At 44.7% G+C, this 23,613-nt stretch overlaps 1 protein-coding gene across 9 annotated transcripts in view; it reads right to left on the bottom strand.

Annotated features, from left to right (window-relative positions):
* LOC124790314 (nucleolar transcription factor 1-A-like) overlaps positions 1-23,613 on the bottom strand; it is a 210,033-nt gene that overhangs the window by 124,843 nt on the left and 61,577 nt on the right. For all 9 annotated transcript variants that reach the window (XM_047257773.1, XM_047257776.1, XM_047257782.1 and 6 more), the window contains one exon: positions 20,423-20,700. In XM_047257773.1, the coding sequence (XP_047113729.1) occupies positions 20,423-20,700 (278 nt within the window). The remainder of the gene's footprint in view (positions 1-20,422; positions 20,701-23,613) is intronic.

Below are 23,613 nucleotides of genomic sequence, written 5' to 3'. Positions count from 1 at the left end.
GGCACGGAGCCTCTTAAAGGTAATGAGGGTCTCAAGAGACGGGTGCCGCCTATGACGCTGGAGAGCCCGCCGACGGTCGCGAATAGCCTCAGCAACCTCCGGCGACCACCAGGGTACAGCCCTCCTCCGAGGGTGGCCAGAAGAACGGGGGATGGCAGCCTCGGCCGCTGAAATGATGGACGTGGTTAAAACACGCACCACCTCGTCAATGTCACCCTGTGGGGGAGACTCAATGGTTGCAGCGGAAGTAAAAGCTGGCCAGTCAGCCCTGTGGAGAGCCCGGTGGGGCAAGCGCCCAGAAGAATGACACTGGGGCAGTGACAAATAGATGGGAAAATTGTCACTACCACACAGGTCAGGATGCACTCTCCAGTGGAGGGATGGGACAAGTCCAGGGCTGCAAATAGAGAGATCGATGGCCGAGAACGAGCCATGGGCCACACTGAAATGCGTGGGAGCACCGGTGTTCAAGAGGCTAAGGTCAAGCTGAGCCAACACATGCTCCACGGCCCGACCGCGGTTATAGGAGACAGTCCCACCCCATAGAAGGTTGTGGGCATTGAAATAGCCCAGCAGCAAAAAAGGTGGCGGCAGTTGGGCTATCAGAGCAGCCAGGACATGCTGCGCGACAGCACCATCAGATGGAAGGTAAATACTGCAGACGGTAATAGCCTGTGGCGTCCACACCCGAACAGCGACAGCCTCTAAAGCTGTTTGTAGAGGTACAAACTCGCTGTGAAGAGAGTTAAGGACATATATGCAGACGCCACCAGACACCCTTTCATAAGCTGCCCGGTTCTTAAAATAACCCCGATAGCCACGGAGGGCGGGGGTTCGCATTTCTGGAAACCAAGTTTCCTGCAGAGCAATGCAAAGGAAAGGATGACGGCTGATAAGTTGGCGGAGCTCAGCTAGATGGTGGAAGAAACCGCTGCAGTTCCACTGGAGGATGGTATTAGCCATGGATGGGAAAGGCGTGAAGGGATTGGGGAGGCAGATTACGCCTCCGGGGCCCCTGCTGCTACTGAGTCACCACCTGGACAACAGCTATCTATTGCATCCGAGGGACTGGCGAGATCCATGTCCTCAGTGGACGCCAGAATCTCCACCTCATCCTCAGAGGCAGAGCTTGTAGGAAGCGGTGGAATGGGTGCCACCGCAATGTCAGTAGCCTTGGGGAGTTTCTTCTTCTTCTGCTTCTCGCACTGCGCCTTGGGTGGTTCAGGCTGGGAGGGCGTCACTGGGTCAGTCTCAGGGACAGACGATGACCGTGTGTCCCGACGACCAGGGACTGGCGGTTGTTTGAGCCACTTGTGGCTGTCGGCTTTGGAACCGGTCGGAACGTGCGAAGGGAGGTCCCCAAGGGACCCCTTCCTTACGAGAGTAGCCGAAGAAGTCTTACGCTTCTCCGGCTGGGAAGGGGGGACTGATGTCCCCGATGGTTGGGGGGGTGTTGCTCCTGAAGTAGATGGAGCAGGAGCAACAGGAGGTTTAGTGCCCCCCACCATCAAGGGGGCAGGTGTGGGACTTCGACTCTGAGAGCTGACTGGAGTGGATGGAATTGTAGAAAGAGTGACAGTTGCGGCATAAGAAGCTGTCATACGCACTGGATGAAGCCGATCATATTTCCGCTTCGCCTCAGTGTACGACAGGCGGTCGAGAGTCTTGATTTCCATGATCTTCCGCTCCTTCTGCAGAATCAGACAGTCTGGCGAGCAAGGCGGATGGTGCGCACCACAGTTCACACAGATTGGAGGCGGCGCACAGGGATGATCAGGATGGGAAGGTCGACCGCAATCGCGACAGACGAGGTCGGAAGCACAGCGTGAAGACATGTGGTCGAACTTCCAACACTTGAAGCACCGCATTGGGGGAGGGATATACGGCTTGACATCACAACGGTACACCATCACCTTGACCTTCTCAGGTAACGTGTCACCCTCGAAGGCCAAGATGAAGGCACCGGTGGCAACTTGACGATCCCTAGGACCCCGGTGGACGCGCCGGACGAAATGGACACCTCGGCGCTCCAAGTTGGCGCGCAGCTCGTCATCGGACTGTAAAAGGAAATCGCGGTGAAAAATAATTCCCTGGACCATATTTAAGCTGTTATGTGGGGTGATAGTAACAGACACATCCCCCAACTTCGTACAAGCCAGCAAGGCTCGTGACTGGGCAGAGGATGCCGTTTTTATCAACACCGATCCAGACCGCATCTTGGACAAGCCCTCCACCTCCCCGAACTTGTCCTCTAAATGTTCGACAAAGAACTGAGGCTTCACAGACACAAACGAGTCCCCGTCAGCTCTGGTACAGACGAGATACCGGGGCGAGTATCTTTCGCTCTCATTCACAGCCTTTCGTTCCTCCCATGGTGTGGCCAGGGAGGGGAACGATTTGGGGTCATACACATTAGCCTTAAAATGAGCTTTGGAACGCTTAGAGACTGCTGACGGCTGGCCGCCAGCGAGAGATGATGTACCACGCTTCATTGCGGGTCATCCGCCCTGATGCCACCTACTCCGACCAAGGGCCCTCCCCACGGGCGCCACCCAGCCACAGCAAAGGCCACCTGGCAGGATGGCCATTGCCGGGAGTCCCGATGCCCCAGGGCGATGGGCATCTACTCCTTGGCATACGTGGGGAGTTAACGGCGCAGGCATCAGTAGAGCGATCCCTGTGTTGTCAGGGGGCTACAACCAAGAGGGTACATGGCGGCCCCACCACAACGGACTGGCTACCGTGCTGGATCTTAGGTGCAAAAATGGCCAAGGTCGTCATCGCAGTTAAAAGAAACACTGCAGAGTGCAGCGTGGTAATCGCCCAAGAGATTGAAAATGAGCGGGACACCATTGCAACGACGAGAAAGACGGCTAAAGGTCTAATTGCACGACGGATACAATGCACCATGTAAGGCGCCCTTCCCCAAGTGGCTCGCTCTTCGGAATAATTTAGAAAGATGGAGGTCAAACCCGAGAGGGGACCATCACATAAGGCCGAAACATTTGAGACTCCTTTTAGTCGCCTCTTACGACAGGCAGGAATATCGCGGGCCTATTCTAACCCCCGAACCCGCAGGGGGTAGCATGTTTATGGTCCAACCGTAGAAATATTTATTTAATTTCAAGTTATTTAAATGTAAATCCAGTATTTCGTTTGTGCTTAAATATGTATATGGGTGCATTGGTTTAAAAACAATGCTCGAGTGCTCTAGCCAATCACAGCACTCATGAATGGGGAGTTCTAAGCAGGAGGCAGTTAGAGACAGGTCGGGACAGGACACGGAAAGTGCTGGATGGCACGGCGGACGCACGGTCAGAGGAAAGACTTGGACAGTGGAGCAGTTTGCGCATAGTCGCAGCAGATAGAAATATTTCGTAGTGCATTTAGAAGTGAATAGCACACTAGCTATGTTGCTGCTCATAACTAATTATGTGTAGTAGGAATCTATTGTTTCCCTGTTATTCAACTTATATTTCATTTAATTACTGGACCATCGACACCATAAGAGTTTTGCAGAAATATACCGCATTCTCAGAAATACTTCTACTATCGTACTCATCATTTAAAGTCGTTAAGATAGTACCTCCAAATTACATTTAATTGCAATCTTTCATTTGTAAATGTCTATGTTACATTCAAAATTCGCAACTGCCAAGTGATAGTAACTTAGACCATTTGATTCATGTATGTATTCTTACTGTAGACTCAGCAGTATTTGGCTGGTAATGCGGCAACTACGTATCCCAGCCCCTAGACAACGAAACCAGCCAAAACTTTTAATATTGCAATGTTGAGTCAGAGGGTACGTAGTTATTTTGACAGCCCGCAGCTTTCAGAAGCAACTGAAATATCTCTTGCATTCATCAACCTGACAGCAGTGTATGACAAAGTCTGAAACAAAGCTATCAAAATTAACAACGGGCTCCATCAGGCATTCATCTTAGCAACTTCTTTTTGGTCAGTCTGATGTTCAATTGTAATGTGTACCCAAGAGCAGACTTAAACTTTGATCACAATTTAGTAATGATGAAGAGTAGGTGGAAGTTTAAGAGACTAATCCAGAAGAATGAGTATGCAAAGTAGTGGGGTATTGAAGAACTAAGAAATGATGAAATGGGTTCAAAGTTCTCTAAGGCATAGATTGTCATCTGCTGCTACTCAAATCTGAGTTTCCATTTTTCACTTTACTGCATCGCAGTTCAGGTGTAATGATGCCTTTGATGGTTTAGCATACCAATCCTGGCATGAAACGTGACCATGTTGATTACACATAATAAGAGGGTGGAGGGCATGGTCAGGTCTGATGAAGTTTCCATCACTGACATTTCTCATTTTCCAGTTTCCAACATTCCTGCTCAAAATGTAAAACAGCAGATGAAATAGTTGTGCACCACTGCATCTTCTGCTCTGGTACACCAATTACATGGGCCAATGTTTAGACTCTTTTATGTTGTTCTTGATCTGATCCTTATAGCACTTCTGAGGAATGCCACAGGGTCTTCCACCTATGCTCACTTCGCTACACAGATACTGTCAAGGATGTCTGTTGTTTTTCATCTGCTGGAGATGCCCATCCCTCTGAGATGTTGACCAATGATGATGGCTTACACAAGTCATCCCATTTGATGTACATAATGTACCTAAGCTTCTGTTAGCTGAAGCGTTCTGGTTTCTTAAAATCATGCTGATGCAGGTGCAGTGTGCAGGTTTTACATGGTAGAAACAAAAACCGCTCAATACATCATCAGTTTGATGCATAGTGTTAGATATTTATTCAGGAACACCTGATGTATGAAATGTCCAAAAGCAACATAGGTGGCATATATTCTGTTCTCCATGTTCTTCTCCACTGAGCAATTAGTTGACAATATACTTCCGAGATAGAGGAAGTGATTACACTTGTTCCAAAAGTGAGCTGGAAATAGAGTTACTGAAATCTGGAAAGACAGTTCCAGGAGCAGCCTGTGTGGCTACCTTGGCTTATGGGATGTTGATTGTCAGGCTAAACTGTTCATTTGCACTAATGAAACAATCAGACAGTTGGAGTTTTGCACTGACATCAGCATACTGCAGTTCAGTTGCGTGCGTGACTTGTGATATTTTTAGAATCGAGTCTGCACTGATCAAATGGTCTTCCACTGAATCTGTATTTAAGTTTTACTCCTGCACTGTTTACAGATGATGCCTACACACAGCCGGATGTGAGGTACATGGCGAACAATGCTGGCTGAGAAAACATTCTCATTTGAGCCCTTAGTAATAGGGAATTTGCCAGTTGTTTCATTCTGGCATAGCACTTGTCCAGATATGTCATCATGATGAGCTTGAATCACTCCAACACAGCGTTCACGGCAGCCGAAACATTTTCCAACTTCTGCATGGCTTCTATGCGCACAGTACAAAGAATTTTTCTGGGTCACAGAATATTAATAACAAAGTCTTATGCTGTTCCCTGCAGTTCTCCTGCAGTTGCTGCACACAGAATAACATATCAATAGTAGCTCTGGGCAAGTGAAATCCAGAATGAGATTCAGAAAAACAGTGTCAGGAAGACGCTGGAGGCAATTCAACAGAATTCTAGCAAAAATTTTACCAGCCACGGACAGCAAAGACACTATGATGACGATGATGACTACCATAGTAGGTGTTCAGTTGAAGAGTAATGGACATCTCCAAAAGGGCAATCATAGAAGTTGGACAAACAGACATAGGTACAAGGAAGGCAACTGTGAATAAGTCTTGGATAACAGAAGAAATAAATTAATTGATCAATTTAAAAAAAATAAAAATAAAAAAAAGCCACAGAATTTCAGGAGTACAGAAATATAAGTTAGCTACAAATGAAATAAATATTAATTCTGGGAAGCCAAGACAGAATGAATGCAGGAAAAATGTGAAAAAATTGAAAAAGAAATGGTCATTGGAAGGACTGATTCAGCATACAGAAATGTCAAAACAACAATGTCGTAAAATTAAAAGCAAGGACATCAAGAAAAGAGTAAACTGAGGAACTCTACAAGGAGGAGCACTTGTCTGATGACATGAGCAAGGATGAAATGGGTGTCAATATGGAAGACATAGGGGTTCAGCTTTAGAGTGAAGACTTTAACAGATATCTGGAAGACTTGTGATGAAATAAGACAGAAGGGGTAGATAACATTCCTCAGAAATTCATAAAACCACTGTGGCAAGTGGCAACAGAGTTACTATTCAAACAGGTGTGGAGATATAATCTGTGAGCCTGGAGACATTCCCCAACACTTTCAGAAAACTGTCATCCACACAATGCCAAAGACAGCAAGTACAGATAAGTGCAAGACCTGTCATGTAATCACCTTAATAACTCACGCATTTAAGTTGCTCACAAGAATAATATACAGAAAAATAGAAAAAAAACAAGACTGAAGATCTCTAGCTGATGATCAGTTTGGCTTTCTAGAAGGCAGGAGCACCACAGAAGCAGTTATGTCTTTGTGATTGATAATGGAAGCTAGACTTAAGAAAAAATCAAGACACGTTCATAGGATTTATTAACCTGAAAATATAAATGGTGCTAGATGTTCAAAATTTTGAGAAAACTAGGAGTAAGCTGTACAGAAAGATGAATAATATACAATATGTAAAAGAATCAAAAGGGAACAATAAGAATAGAAGAACAAAAATGAAGTGCTCAGATTAAAAAGGTTGTAAGACAGGGATGTAGTCTCCCTGCAGTTCAATCTAAACATCAAAGAAACAAAGATGGAAATAAAATAAAGGTTTAAGAGTAGGATTAAAATTCAGGGTAAAAGGATATAAATGGTTTGATTTGATGATGCTGTTGCTATCCTCAGTCAAAGTGAAGAAGAATTAAAGGACTCGTTGAATGCAATGAACAGTCTGAATACAAAATCTGGATTCGGAGTAAACTGAAGACAGATGAAAGTAATGAGGAGTAGCAGAAAATAGATAAGCAATAAGCTTATCATCAAAGTGGAGACTACAAAGTAGGTAAAGATAAGGAATTTTGCTACCTTGGAAGCAAAACAACACATGACAAATGAAGCAAATATAACATAAAAGGCAGACTAGCACAAGAAAAGAGGGCACACTGGTAAAGAGGAGTCTGCTGGTATCTGATGTCAGGTTTAATTTGAGGAAGAAGTTTCTGAGAATACACATTTGGAGCACAGCATTGGACGGTAGTGAATCATGGGTGGTGGGAAAATAGGGAAAAAGAGAGAATCGAAACATTTGAGATTTACAGAGGTGGGAAAATAGGGAAAAAAGAGTGAATCAAAACATTTGAGATTTACTGCTATAGAAAGGTGTTTAAACTTAAGTGGAATGAAAAGATAGAGAATACAGAGGTTCTTCATACAATAGGCAAAGATACGAACACACAGAAAACATTGACAAGAAGAAGAGACAAGATGACAGAACATTTGTTAAGACATCAGGCAATAATTTCAGTGATACTAGGGCAAGCTTCAGGGAGTAAAAACTGTAAGAGATGACAGAGATTGGAACATATCCAACAAATAATTGAGAACATATGGTGCAAGTGCTACTCTGAATTGCAGAGTTTGGCACAATAGAAGAATTCATGGTAGGCTGCAACGAACCTATCAAAAGACTGATGAGATTTTGTGTGTCCTATTATTGTAGCATTTATAGCACGCTTGCATAATACTGTTACAAGCTTCACTATAGCAAACCAAAAAGAGATGTCACATGTTTTCACTTACATGACAGCAATCAAAAACTTACTGTGCATTTTGAGAACATTATTTCTGCCTCATAATAAATCCTTAGTGGTACAGAGGCTCAAGAGCAGATGTTACATATAGTAATCAGACATTGGTGACTGCTTGACTGTGAAGGGAGACCGCACCAGACTAACTCACAGAATTAGAACATATAAAAAAAGAAACTGGAAAAGTGTGAGCAGACTAAGAATGAAACGGGAATGAAGCTGTCAAGGAAAAGGTGCCTTCCCCATGATGAAGCTGTCAAGGAAAAGGTGCCTTCCCCATGTTATAATACAACATATCTTCACCACACGAAGAACAAGCAGACATAATCATAATGCTTCAATTGTGCTACAGAAATAGTAGCAACAACAACAACACAAGCGATGTACTATGAAGTAATTACCTGAATGGGACAGAAATTGGTAGATGTGATGTACATGTACAGACAAACAAATGATTACAATTTCAGGAAAATTGGATGATTTATACAAGAAAAAGAGCTTCACAAATTGAGCAAGTCAAAAATGCATTGGTCCACCTCTGGCCCTTATGCAAGCAGTTATTTGGCTTGGTATTGACTGACAGAGTTATTGTGTGTCCTCCTGAGGGATATTGTGCCAAATTCTGTCCAATTGGTATGTTAGATTGTCCAAATCTTGAGATAGTTTGAGGGCCCTGCCCATAATGCTTCAACCATTCTCAACTGGGGAAAGATCCATGACCTTGCTGGTCAAGGTAGGGTTTGGAAAACACAAAGACAAGCAGTAGAAACTTTCACCATGTGCAGGTGAATATTATCTTGCTGAAATGTAAGCCAAGAATGCCTTGCCATAAAGGGCAACAAAATGGGGCGTAGAATATAGTTGATGTATCACTGCGCTGTAAGGGTGGTGCAGATGACAACAAGTGGGTCTGCTACGAAAATAAATGGAACCCCAGACTATCACTCCTGGTTGTCAGGCCATAGGGCGAGTGACGTTTAGGTTGGTATCCCACTGCTTGTCAGAGGTGTCTCCAGACAAGTCTTTGCCGGTCACTGGGGCTCAGTTCAAAGCAGAACATGTCACTGAAGACAATTCTACACCAGTCACAGAGATTTCAGGCCGAAGAGGTGTCTGGTGATGGCCTAACCAGTGGTGGGATACTAATATGAACATCACCCACTGTAAGGCCTGAAAAACAGGAGTGATGGGGTGCCATTTCTTTTCATAGCAGGAACCCTTTGATTGTCAATCTATGACACCCTTACAGCACAGAAGTGTGTTGACGATTTTCCATGCTCTGTTTTGTTGCCCTTCACGGTAACGGATTCTGGGCCTATATTTCAGCAAGATAATGCCTGCCCGCACATGGCGAGAGTTTTTACTGCTAGTCTTTGTGTTTGCCACATCTTATCTTTGGCAGCAAGGTCACCAGATCTCTCCCCGGTTGAGAACATTTGGAGCATCCAACCAGCTCAGGATTTTGACCATCTAACGCTTTCAATGGACAGAATTTGGCACAGTATTCCTTTGGAGGACATCCAACAGCTCTATCAATCAATGTCAAGCCGAATAACTGCTTGCATAAGGGCCAGAGGTGGACCAATGAGTCACTGACTTGCTCAAATTGTGAAGCCCTTTCTCTTAAATAAATCATCCACTTTTCTTAAATTGTGTTCATTTGTTTGTCTGTACATCACATCTACCAATTTTTGTCCCATTCGCATAATTCCTTCACAGTGCATCATTTTCTATTGGAGAGAATTACTTCTGCTATTGTTAAGCTCAAACTCTGTCACCTTACCCACATTTCTTATGGATAATCAATGTATTTGTAAGAGTTATTTCTACTTTAGATATTTCAAAATTGGTTTCTCATTTGTTTTCATTATCTATGAGGATCCTTCAATAAGTAATATGACACTTTCTCAAAGCAGTATGGTTTTATTCGTGATTTATATACACTATACCAGTGGTTCCCAACCTGGGGTAATTACCCCTCCGCCGCCTCCCCCCCAAGGGTTACACTAAATTATTATTGTTATCGCAATTCGTAAGACTCTAATACATATATGTAACAAATGCTAAATATCTCAAGCAAATGTCTTCTCTATGTTGTAGTTAGTACCTGCAGTAGTCCAGAAATTGCTTCATTACTCATTTTGAAACAGATAAATGAATTAATTGACAGCACAACACAGCAATAACTACATAAGGATGCTGTATACAGTATTATTATTATTATTATTATTATTGTTGTTGCTGCTGACCACACAAAGCATCAACAGTCTGAAGTCTTGCAGTTCAGAAATAACGAGTGCAGCAATCAAGCGATTTATAAACAGTAAGTATAGTGCGCAGGTTTTAACGTGCTTGATTTTAAATGGCATTGCAATGTGCAGGCCAAGAAAATGCTGCAATGGAAAGTAGTAATGCAGGGGAAGTACATTATGTAACAAATGTCAACCCCCCCCCCCCCCGCGCGCGCACACACACACGCACGCACGCACGCACGCACGCGCACGCACACGCACACACACACACACACACACACACACACACACACACACACACACACACACACAGCTAAATGCCATTCATCTTTCATTGTATTAAAAATAAAAGTTTTACAGGAAAAGTCTTTCATTCTACAGCTTAGTTAGGTGCTAAAGTTGGTAATAGTGTGGGGGAAAGGGGGTGGGGAGGGGGATGTAGGGCAGTGAGTGTACTAGCTAATGGTCTAAGAAAGGTGGGGAACCACTGCACAAGACTGTTCCCCCATTCTTTGACTATTAAACCTTATTTTCCAATGCATTCCATGGCTTTATGCCACCATAATGTGCGAGTCTGTGCATCATCAGGGTACCACTCTACTGGTCTGTATCTTAGCCAACTTTTTGCTGCATAATTGTTCTAGTACTTCCCAAAGAGTCCATCCTTCAGTAGTTCAAAGAGATAGAAATCCAAAGATGCGACATCTAGACTGTAGGACAGATGAGGAAGAACAGTTCACCGAATTTGTGTGATCTCCTCTTGGGTGCACAGACTTGTTTGTGTCCTTGTGATATTGTAGAGATGGAGAAGTGTGTCACATTTTTGTGCCCAAGACCATGCAGTAATTTTCCTCCACTTTCCTAAGAATCTCACAACAGACTTCAGAGTTGCTCATTTTATTATGAGTCCTTTTACTGTAGCCATGTCTTGACCAGATTAAGGTATAGTTTTGCATTACTTCTTCGAAGGTGACATCGTGTGATGGCACTCCGGAAAAAGGTTCGACAAGAAAACATCATCATCAGCCTTATAATGAGCAAGCAATATGATATATTTGTTCCTTCTTTCCTGTTTGTGCTCTTCAGTCAGGGTTCAAGGAAACGCAATCCTTTGCATACACTAACTGCTGTACCAAGTGACTACAGAACCAATAGAGATGTCAAGTTAAGCACCGTGTTGCTTGATTGTTATTCATCGATCGCCTCAAATAAAGAATGTCCACGCACTGCAACATTGCAAGCATCGGAGTTGTGTGCAGCCTCCCCACACATGGAAGATCAGACAAATTTCCTCGTCATTTTTCTGTGGATGACAGATGCTTCAGCCAGTGACTTACTGTGCTTTTATCCACTACCTGGTGTCTGTAGACATTCTGCCAACAACAGTGAATATTTGCGACGGTCATTCAATAAAAGTTTTTTCATAATGATCAAATGCTGAAGGCAGACCCCCCCCCCCCCCCCCCACACACACACACACACACTCACACACACACCAAAAAAATTAAGTATGAATATTCGCTGCAAGCACTGTAACTTTGATAGAGACATAAAGTGCAAACTGCTTTCGTCAGTTTATTAAGAGCTCAAATGCTTTGGCAAAATAACTGACTGCGAGATGTAGGTAAAAAAACTGACACAGGAATCTATCAGCTGTAACCAAACAGCCCAAAATGCCATAAGTAGAAGCCCTTAAATGTCAAGCAAGGGAGACTTCCTGCAAGCCAAAGGGTTCCAGCAAGCAGAAGAGTTCCAGTGAGCAGAAGAATTCCTGCCAGTCTTGGTTGGTTGGTTTAAGAGGAGGGGAGGGGCCAAACTGCTAGATCATCGGTCCCTCGTTCCGATTAAAATAACTCCACAAAGGTGGAAGCAAAATAATTGAAACTTACAAAACACACCTGGAAGAAAGGAGAAAACCACAAGAATGACAGAAGGGCAACAAACACTAAAATGGGCAAAATCAGACAAGAAAACTACAGAGACATGCAAGAAACTTGTAGAAGACATCAAAACAAGAGAGCAGATTACCATGGCTGGCTGACCCTGACAACAAAAAGGAGAAGCCAGCCACTCTGCAACACATTAAAACCTCCACCCTAAAAGCACTAGGGTGGAGGACACAGAGGGAAAAAGGACATGTGCTAAAACTTAGATCAAATGATAAGAGCCACCCTCATGAATAAAACATAAAACTAAAGCTGCTGTTGAGGCATTGCTGCCCAAAACCACAGGTAGGGTGCTGGGAAAGTTAAAAATCCGCCGCAGAGTGGCTAAAAGTGGGCAGTTCAGCAAGAGGTGGGCGACCATCATTTGTGAGCTACAGCAACACTGAGGTGGGTCCTCATGGCACAGTAGGTAACCATGCGTTAGCCACGTATGGCCAATTCAAAGCCAGCAAAGGACAACTGATTCCCTGCGAGAGTATCACATGGAAGACTTCCACACATTCGTAGTCTCCTTAAGAACACACAGTTTGTTGTGCGTACTGTTATGCCATTCCGACCCCCAAAGCCAAAAAACCCTGCAGCATAATACAGAACACAGGTCAGTTTCGGAGATGCCAGTCTCAAGAAGCGGTTTCCACGTACCCTGTTTGGCCAGCCTGTTGGAAAATTCATTGCCTGTGATTCAGACGTGTCCTGGGGTCCACAGAAACATCACTGAATGACGGGACCGTTCCAGGGGATAGATGGATTCCTGAATGGACGCTACCAAAGGATGGCAAGGGTAGCACTGGTCGATAGCTTGCAGGCTGCTTAAGGAGTCAGTACACAGAAGAAATGACTTGCTAGAGCATGAGCGGATGTGCTCAAGAGCACGAGATATGGCCACCAGCTCTGCAGTGAAAACACTGCAGCCATATGGCAAGGAGTGCTGTTCAATATGTCCTCCATGAACATATGCAAAGCCTATATCACCATCAGCCATCGAGCCACTGGTGTAAACCACTTCATGGCCCTGGTACATGACGAGAATCGAGAGGAAGTGATAGTGGAGAGCCACAGGGTTAACAGAGTCCTTAGGGCCATGTGAAAGATCCAGAAGAATCTGCAGCTTAGGTGTACACCAAGGAGGTGTATGTGAATGGACCTCGAGGAGAGGCGGTAAATGGGAAAGACTCCAGTTCAGACAGAAGGGACCGGACACGAACCGCATGTGTAAGCCCTGACCTGGGCTGCCGATGCGGGAGATGAAACGCTGTGAGTGGGAGAAGGAGATGGTAATTCGGATGCACAGGAGAACTACCAAGGTGTGCAACATAACTGGTGAGCAGTTGGGCACACTTAATCTTCAATGGAGGCACTCTGGCCTCCACCAGGACACTGAGCACTTCCGCTTAAGCTGACGAAGGTGAAGTAGCCAAGTCCTAAAAATCAATATGTCTCCACAACAGTGAGTGGGTTGTCATTAAGGTAAAGTTCCAGTTCTGGAGGAACGGTGCAATGCCGACAGAAATGCATGACACACGACTTCGCAGCTGAAAACTGGAAGCCATGACTGCACCTTGTGAATGGCTCCCTGTAGGCGCTGCTCAGTAACACCAGTACTGGAGGAGCAGTATGAAATGTAGAAGTCATTTGCATACAGAAGTGAGACCGATGGCCCTACAGCTGCTACTAGACCGTTAATAGCCACTAAAAATAGACACACACTCAATACAGAGCCCTGCAGAACGTCCTTCTCCTGAATACAGGGGAACTATGGGAGGCACCGACTTGGACATGGAAAGTACGGAGCGACAGGAAGTTTTGGATAAAAATCGGACGGGGGGCTGGAGACCCCAATCATACAATGTGGCAAAGATATGATGTTGCCAGGTCATGTTGTTTGCTTTACGTAAGTCAAAAAAGACTGCAACCAGATGTTAGCATCTGGAAAAGGCTGTTTGGATGGCAGACTTGAGGTGGACAAGATTATCAGTGGTAGAGTGAACCTGATGGAAACTGCTCTGACATGGAGCCAGTAGGCCACGTGACTCTAGGACCCAACCCAACTGCCGACACACCATACGTTCTGGCAGCTTACAAAGAAAGTTGGTAAGGCTGATGGGCTGGTAGCTACCCACATCAAGCAGGTTTTGACTGGGTTTGGGCACCGAAATGATGGTGCGCTCCCACCATACAATGGAAAAACGACATTGCACCAGATCTGATCGAAGATGATGAGGAGATGCCGCTTTTAGTCAGACAAGAGATGTTTAATCATCTGACTGTGGATCCAATCTGGCCAGGAGCTGTGCGGGGAATTGTGCAAGGGCGCTGAGGAGCTCTCACTCTGTAAATGGGGTATTGTAGGGTTGACTGTGGCTCGTAGTGAACAAAAGGACTTCCTCTTCCATTCGCCATTTGAGAGCGCGAAGGTTGGGGGATAGTTATCCACCGCAGAGGCTCAAGCACAGTACTCAGCAAAGTGCTCGGCAATCGCTTTTGCGTTGGTAGATAACACACCACTGATGTTAATTCCAGGGACACCTGTTGGGGTCTGGTACCCAAAAAGATGTCTGATCTTCATCCACACTTGGGAAGGTGACGTATGGCAGCCAATGGTCGACACGTACCTCCCCCAACATTTTCCGTCACTTTATAAGCTGGCGAATGCGGGCACGAAGCCGTTTAAAGGCTATTAGGTGCTCTAGGGCAGGGTGCCTTTTATGCCGCTATAGAGCTCACCAACACTCTTTAATTGCCTCAGCGACTTCCAGCAACCACCAAGGGACTTTCTTTCGCCGCGGGCACCATAAAGAATGAGCGGCGATCGTGTTTTCTATCGCAGAAACGATCATTGTAGTGACTTGCTCAATGATAACATTGATGGCACCATGTGGGGAAGATTCAGCGGTGACAGCAGAGATGAAGGCTTCCCAGTCTGCCTTGTTTAAATCCCACCTGGGTAGGCATCCATGGGCATGATGCCTGGGGAGTGACAGGAAGATAGGGAAGTGGTCACTGCCACACAAGTCATCATGTGCTCTCCAGTGGATAGATGGGAGAAGGCCAGGACTGCAAACTTATAGATCAATGGCCGAATATGTGCCGCACTGAAATGTGTGGGGACACCTGTATTTAAGAGGCAGTGGTCGAGTTGTGATAGTAAATTTTCGACCTCCTTACCTTGTCCAGTAAGCACGGTGCCACCCCACAAGGGGTTATGCACGTTAAAATCTCCCAAAAGTAGGAAAGGTTTAGGGAATTGATCAAACAGTGCAGCCAATACGTTCAGGGGTACTGCACCATCTGGAGGAAGATATACATTGCAGACAGTTATTTCCTGTGTATTCCTTATCCTGACATCCACAGCTTCAAGAGGGGCTTTAAGGGGCACAGGTTCACTACATACCGAGTTCAGGACATAGACGCAAACTCCACTTGACACACTATTATAGTCACTATGGTTCCTGTAATATCCCTTATAGTCATGAAGGGCAGGAGTCCACATTGCCGGGAACCAGTTTTCCTGGAGGGGAATTCAGAAAGCAGGTGTAAAGCTAAACAGTTGCCGTAGCTCAGCCAGGTGGTGGAAAAAACTGCCACAATTCCAAAGGAGGATTACGTGATCGTGAGACTGGGAAGGCATGAAACACTCAATGAGGCAGTCAACACCTCAGGGTCAACTGCTGCCACCCGATGAGTACATGTATGGATGACAGCCATTGTGTCTGAGGGCCTCCACCTCATCCTCAGACACAGAGCTTGTAGGTAGTGGTGGTGTGGGTGCCACCGCATTCCCTTGGTTCTTGGGGGCCTTTTTCTTTTTAGACGCTTCTTGGGTTTGTCCGGCTGAGAGGGCTTCACTGATTTAGTCTCAGGGACTAATGAGGACCGTGAAGCTCTACAACCAGCTACCTGTGGTTGCTTCAGCCACTGGCGGGTGTCAAATTTGCCACTGGTAGGAACCTGGGAAGGGAGTGACCCAAGGGATCCGTTCCTGGTGAGAGGAGCCGAAGAAGACTTACGCTTCTCTGGCTGAGAAGTGGGGACTGACGTGCCCAATGGTTCAGGGGGTGTTGCTCCTGAAGTAGGTTGCGCAGGAGCAACAGGGAGGGAAGTGCCCCACACCATCAAGCGGGCAGATGGAGTCTGACAGCTCTGAGAGCCAACTGTACGCGGCGGATAGGAAGATGGTAGAACCGTTGTCAAAGTGGTGGCGTATGTTGACGTCATATGCACAGGATGTAGCCTCTCATATTTTCTCTTAGCATCAGTGTAGGTCAGTCGGTCCCGGGTCTCATATTCCATTAAATTTCTTTCTTTCTGGAGAATCCTGCAGTCTGGTGAGCAAGGCAAATGGTGCTCTCCGCAGTTGACACAGACCAGAGGCGGGCACAGGGAGTTTTGGGATGTGAAGGATGTCCACAATCCTGAAAGGTGACACTGGAAGTACGGTGGGAATACATATGGCTGAACTTCCAGCACTTAAAGCACCGCATCGGGGAAGGGATATATGGCTTTACATCACAGTCGTAAACCATCACCTTGACCTTCTTTGGTAATGTGTCACACTCAAAGGCCAAGATGAAGACATCGGTGGTAACCTGATTATCCCTCAGACCCCGGTGGATGTGCCGGATGAAATGGACACCCCACCACTCTAAACTGGCGTACACCTCATCATCAGACTGCAAAAGAAGGTCTCTATGAAATATGATATCCTGGACCATATTTGAGCTCTTATGGGGTGTGATGGAAACAGAAGCATCCCCCAGCTTGTCACATGCGAGTAGTGCCTATGACTGGGCAGAGGATGCTGTTTTGACCAAGACCAACCCTGACATTTTGGACAAGCCCTCCATCTCCCCAAACCTGTCCTCTAAATGCTCCACAAAAAACTGAGGCTTCATCGACAAGAAAGACCCCATCAACTCTCGTACATATAATGTACAAGGGTGAATAAGCTTTGCTGCTAACCATAGCCTGGCGTTCCTCCCATGGTGTGGCCGGGAGGGGTGGGGGTAGGGGTGGGGGGGGGGGGGAGAGGGGACACAAACGATTTGGGGTCATATTTCTTAGCATTGAAGTTAGACGTTGACCACTTGGAGACTGCTGGTGTTTGACCACCCACAAGAGATGACGTACTACACTTCATGGCGTGTCATCTGCCCTGATGCCACCCACTACGACCAGGGGCTTTCCCCATGGGTGTCACCTGGCAGGATGGCCATTGCTGGGAGTCCTGATGCCCCAGAGTGACGGGCATCCTTGGCATACGTGGGGAGTTAACGGTGCAGGCATCAGCAGAGCGGTCCCTGTGTGGTCAGGGGGCTACTACCAACAGGGTACATGGCGGCCCCACCACAACGGACTGGCTACCGTCCTGGATATCAGGCACAAACGAGCTAAGAAGTCCATTATCATCGACAGTGCAGAAAGGTATACTGCACAGAGGTTGGAGGAAATCGCACCCAGGAGCGCGACCTCGCTCAACAGCTGGAGAATGAGCGGAAGTGCAGAGCCATGTCGATGAAGAATGTGAGATGTCTCACTGTATAATGAACACTATGCACCATTTAATGCACCCTTCACCAATTGGATCGCTCTTTGGGAACATTTTGAAAAATGGAGATCAAACCCTACAAGGAACCATCACATAAAGGCCAAAACATGTGAGACTCCTTTTAGTTGCCTCTTACGACAGGCAGGAATACCTCAGGCCCATTCTAAACCCCGGACCCATGGGGGGCGGGGGGACAGTCTTTGATAAACAAGTCTGCAGCAGATACTATGTGAGAGAGATTAAACTCTGTTAAGCTTTTACACTAAGAATGACTTGCACAGCTTCCTTTTATGTACCTCTGTACTACGGTTATTGGTTTCCTTCATACAGTTGTCGACATGTAACTGTCTGTATGTCACTCTCATTTTGACGAGCACTTGAACCTAAGGGTTCATTCAGAACAACATAATCTGGCACTTCCATGGTTCATGGCCAGCAGTAGCATATGCTACTGTGTATATGCGAAGCTTAAGCAAGTTATAAGTCATGGTGGCCATTTGTTCTGGTTAATGTGTGGAAACACTAGTAAGACTATTATGTTCTGCACTTACTGAATTTATAAACTAGTGTCATTGCTTTCATGCATGTTCACTGCAAATACATGAAGAAAATATAAAAAGCACACCAGTAAGCCAAACCACAACACAGTCTCATTTCCTTATCACCACCATATCTACTTCCTTAGCTTAACATGCAAGTCATTCTGTACCGTCTCTAATCACAGAGACCTCAGCTTGAATCCGTTGCTGTTTCACCCCTGTACGAAGCCACTCATGTACCAACAAATGACCTACAATCCTCTGATCTAATGGTGATCCGAGTAAATATGTTGAGACCTACGTCGGGTTATGACACTTTGCTTGGAACGTACCTCATTTGCAGATGCCACTTTCAAGACTAGTTGTAGAGCTATCATCATCTGGGAATTACTGGAAATATTTGATAATGTGCAAATGTTCAAGGACATCACAAACAAAATTACAGTTTTTTCAACCAAAGTTTTCTGAGGAAAAAATAATGTTGCATTACTTATTGAAAGCCCCCACATAGATACAACTCATTTGTCTTATGAAAAATGCTGCACTGCGAACAACTTAATAAGAGTATGATTGTTGATCTGGCCATATTACATCCTTTCTTATGTGAAGTTGAAAAAAAATTGTAGTAAGTTTAAACATTTTATGATAGTAACAAGGCAATTCTTATCAAGACAAAATGGTGTAAATTGCCCATAGCACCACCAATATTTACAACAAGGATCCAGAGCCATCCATTTTGTCTGCAGGGGGAAAAAAGGGACAGATCAGATACAAAAAAACAGAAATGCATCTTGAACAAAATGTACAATAATGCTAGACACACAAATTAAAGACAAAATGTAATGTCAATGGAACAGGTGAACTTGCCCACTCTTAACTGATGGTTAAGTTGCCACTTTTTCTTTATATTACTGTTTTAATGAGATACTGTTTCATTAAAAATAGCTATTATATCCATATTTCACAGTTTTGTAACATTTTAATTAGGATTTCTGAAGTTCAATTTACCAATTTCATTTCACATAAATTAAGATTTTTTTGAGTTGTCGTGCTGAGCCTATAATGTTGATAGCATTATATTAATCAAAATAATACATAAATAATAATGGGAGAAATACACTGATCAGCCAGAACATTATGGTCACCGACCTCCTATCAACATGAACCTGTCCAAGCGATAGCAGCATCACCTGGCAAGGAATGACTGCTATTCAGACACATGCACAATGCACGTAGTATCAGAGAGTGTGCTGTCTATGTGTAGAAAGGGGAAGGCATGCGATCTATCCGAGTTTGACCAAGGGCAGTTCGTGATGGCCTGGAGGCTCAGCATAAGCATTTCAGAAACTGTACAACTTGTTGGCTGTTCAAGGAGTGCTGTGGTGTGTGTCTTCAACACTTGGCGAAACCCAGGTGAGACCATGCCCAGATTTCATGGGACTGGGTGAGCACCCCTCATTACAGATGTCAGACACTGTAGGCAGGGCAGACTGGTAAAACAAAGCAGGCAGAAAACTGTGGCGAAACTAACATCAGACTTTAATGCTGGGCGGAGTGAAAATGTGTCTGAACACACAGTTTCCTGAACACTCCAAACAATGTGCCTCCAAGTCGATGACCTATGCATGTTCCAATGTTAACACCATGACATCAGCAACTATGACTGAGATGGGCATGTGACCATCGGCACTGGACGTTGGTGCAGTGGCAGAGCATTGCATGATCTGATGAATCCTGATACCTTCTTCATCATGCCAATGCAAATTTGTTATCTTCCAGGAGAACCGTTCCTTGACACCTGTGCTGTGGGACATGGTGGTGGCTCCATTATGCTCTGGGGAACATTCATGTGGGCATCCATAGGTCTAGTGGAGCTTGTGCAAAGCACCATGACAGCCAAGGAGTATCATACACTGGTTGCAGGCCACGTAAGCCCCTTCATGAAGATCATTTTTCCAGATAGCAGTGGCATTTTTCAAGATAATGCACCATGTCACAAGGCCAGCAGTGTGATGGAGTAGGTTGAGGAACACAGTGGTGAGTTCCAATTTATGTGCTGGCCAGCCAACTTGCCAGGTTTGAACCTGATTGAACGCATCTGAGATTTGATTGAACATGGCATCAGAGCTAATTGGCCCCCTCCCTGGAATTCACAGGAATTAGGTAACTTGTGAGCACAGATGTGGTGGCTCCAGTGATCTGCCAATGCCTCACTGCTTCCATGCCACAATGCGTTGCAGCTGTTATCCATGCCAAAGGTGGACATACTGGCTATTAGATAAGTGGTCATAATGTTCTGGCCGATCAGTGTATAACTGGCAAACAAATCAACACTGGAAAAGGCAATTACATGTCTTTAGAAAGAAAGTATGCAGACTGTTATGCAAAGTAGCATTACTTACCATCATCAGCTAAAACTGAGTTGTTGTTGTGAGTCCGTACATCATCAACGTACTCCTCCTCAGCCCTTTCAATTAGATCTTCCACCTTATCTTTAGACACTGTGCCTTTTTTAGATTTGGTAACAGTTTTTGACGACTCTTTAGTTTTTGGCACAACTGCACTACTCCCAGCATTTTCATTAGACCGTACCCTTTTTCTTACTGTTATTTCTGAAGTGGAGGTATTATCAATTTCCGTTTGAGCTCTCTTCTTTTTTGCAACCATACTGCAATGCTCACTGAAGTACATAAAAAATAAAATTAGAAGTGTCAAGATTGGTCTCTCTCTCTCTCTCTCTCTCTCTCTCTCTCTCTCTCTCTCTCTCTCTAACACACACACACACACACACACACACACACACACACACACACACATTTGAAAGTTGGAGAAACTGGAACTAATTTGTCCACACATGTGACATTCATGTAAGTTTATAAAAAGAATTGTCCCTGATAAAAAAGCAATTAATAATCATACCAAATTCTTTATATGATTTTGCACATTCCTGTAACACATAGAAGCTTTGACAATTTGGTAATGATGGTTGCGGTTACAACATGAAACTTAACAACACAGTTATCAGTGCTCTAACTAAAATGTTGTGACAAATGTGACTTAAATTTTCAAATTCAGACATTGATAACATAAAATCTTAATTAAAATGGCACTCATTCACTTGCAGCTGCAGACAGATCCACACACTGACTTGCTCTCAGGTACACAAGATTAGTAATTAGTAACATTATACAGTTAAAAATAAGTACACTAATGCTAACTGAACACGTACAAAAATGAATGAGAATGCCACCCTCCGAAAACACACAGAAATCTCCTACTTAACAATTTAGGTGCAATGTTAGGCTGCAAAAACATTAAAATGAGTTCCACCTGTAAGATAGGATACATGGTAATGTTGTGTAATGGAGAAGCTGTGTGTTAGAACAGTGCCCTACTCAATGGTGGGTGAGGAGGACTTGACTATATCTCAGCAGCTAGAAGTCACGTCACAGTGGTACAGTCCATTTTATCAACAAACACCTCATTATTTGAAATCCTGAGTCACTCTTCTTCCCACAGACACATGACAGTCCACAACAATTAACTTACAGCATTCCCAGGGAAATTTCATTGAGTCATACTGGGTAACCCACAAGTATCTTTGACTATAATATTTGCTAATTACCACAGATTCTCGCATGGCTTGGTACATGGGAGAACAACACCTCTCTTCTGGGATTTCAGATGAAGGAGGGCATCTTTGATATCGTGGACTGTTTACCCACTATGAAGAAGTGCTGTATGGTGGACATAGCACTCAGGGAATTAAGAGGAGACTAAAAATTTCAATACCTGATCATTTGCTACAGTGCTCCTAGCATATCAAAAAACTAAGCGTTGAACACTACAGCATCACTGAAGAGGTGATTCATGGCGGGAATGTTGGGAAAAACATTGTTTGAGGTAAGGGTGTTCTTGTTCAGGAACATGAGCATACATAACTTTAAAATCGGGAATCTTGTTTAAAATATCAAGAAAGTAATCTTAGAAATGTAATCTGGAATAAAAAATACTCTGTCTAGTCTAAATTCAACATGTGTCTTGCCAATAAAAGGGAGGAGTTTAGCTTTTTTTTGTGACAATACATGAAAACTTGCTGCATCTAGTGCTTCATGTGTGTACCAATTGGCATTGTCGCTTCTGGATGATCTCTGCATAATGGCTCTGTGATTTCACAGGTATCAACAATCACAGATTTAGCAAACAATTGTGCAAACAACAAAATAATATACCCTTGTTTATCCAGAATATGTCTTCACTACAAATTAGCCCACTGCCTCTGCGTGTAAGCTGGGTATAAGTTATCTTCCGTTAGACCAAGACTGTAATCAGATGGCCTTATTGTCAATCAAATTGAATGTTTTTAAATATAATGGCTCACCTCCTGAGCAACGAATAGTAAGAATTCTGATAAAAAGTCACTGGTTGCTAAACACTACTACATATCATTTACAGAAGAATGGAAAGAATCTGACCTCAGGAAGATCAATCTGCATTCTGGAGAGAGGAACACCCAGGGCAATGATGTCCAAATGGCGTATCTTAGAAGATGGGACAAAGAAGGTTTGGTTTGATTTTGTTTTGTTTTAGGGTGCAAAAAGCAACTGTGGTCATACACACCCAAGTCAAAAACTATAGAACACGAAGACAGAGAAGAGTTAAAAGACAACTAAACATCAGTCCCCACTGACACAAGAAAAAACAGCTAAAAATAGGCACATGGAGAAAGGGCTAAAAAAGACACCGTAGAGAAACAGAGGTCCAAAAACTAAATGGTCTTCGCCATATTGCTTTGGCAGATAAAAAGTAAAACACGTCATTTGCTAAAATGGCCAATAACTCAGACGGCACACCCAAGTGGGAACGTAAACAGTTAAAAAAATGGGCATTCCATCAGGAAGTGATGGGCAGTTAAAACTTGGGCGCAATGTGTACAAAGTGGTGGGGTAGTGCCGCTTATCAAATGACGATGGCTAAAAAGGCAGTGCCCAATATGCAGCCTAGTTAAAATTACCTCGTCCCGATGGGACAGCCGAGAGGAGGTCGTCCAAGCCTCTGGTAGAGGCCTAATAAGCCAGAGCTTATTCCTGTAAAGAGAGGACCATATTGGTGATGCCAAAGGGACACCACCTCCTGACAGATGGCAACACAGAGATCACTGGAGGGAATATAGTTACTAGCAGGCTGAGGTATGAGGACTGCAGCATGGCAGCAGCATCAGCTGCCTCGTTTCCTGGCAGACCGACATGACCAGGAACCCACATAATCATCACAGTGGCTCCACCAAGAGTGAGCAGGTGACAGTTTTCCTGGACCCGTTGCACTAGGGGATGGGCAACCTACAGCACATACAGACTTTGAAGAGCGCCGAGTGAGTCTGAGCAGAGGACACAACTGAAAAGTCTGTGTCACCGGATGTACTCAGTGGACCAATACAGGGGAAGAGTTCAGCTATAAATACGAGCAGTGTGCCAGAAGCTGATATTGAAAGACATGGGTGCCAATGACAAAGGCACAACCAATCCCACTGTCAGTCCGAGAGCCTTCAGTGTAGACACAGGTACTATCGCAAAGTTCCATGGGAAGGTCGTGA

This window comes from Schistocerca piceifrons, chromosome 1 (genome assembly GCF_021461385.2).
Source record: "Schistocerca piceifrons isolate TAMUIC-IGC-003096 chromosome 1, iqSchPice1.1, whole genome shotgun sequence".
Lineage (NCBI taxonomy): Eukaryota > Metazoa > Arthropoda > Insecta > Orthoptera > Acrididae > Schistocerca > Schistocerca piceifrons.
Note: the sequence above shows the minus strand (reverse complement) of the source record. Positions and strands in the feature narration are given on the sequence as shown.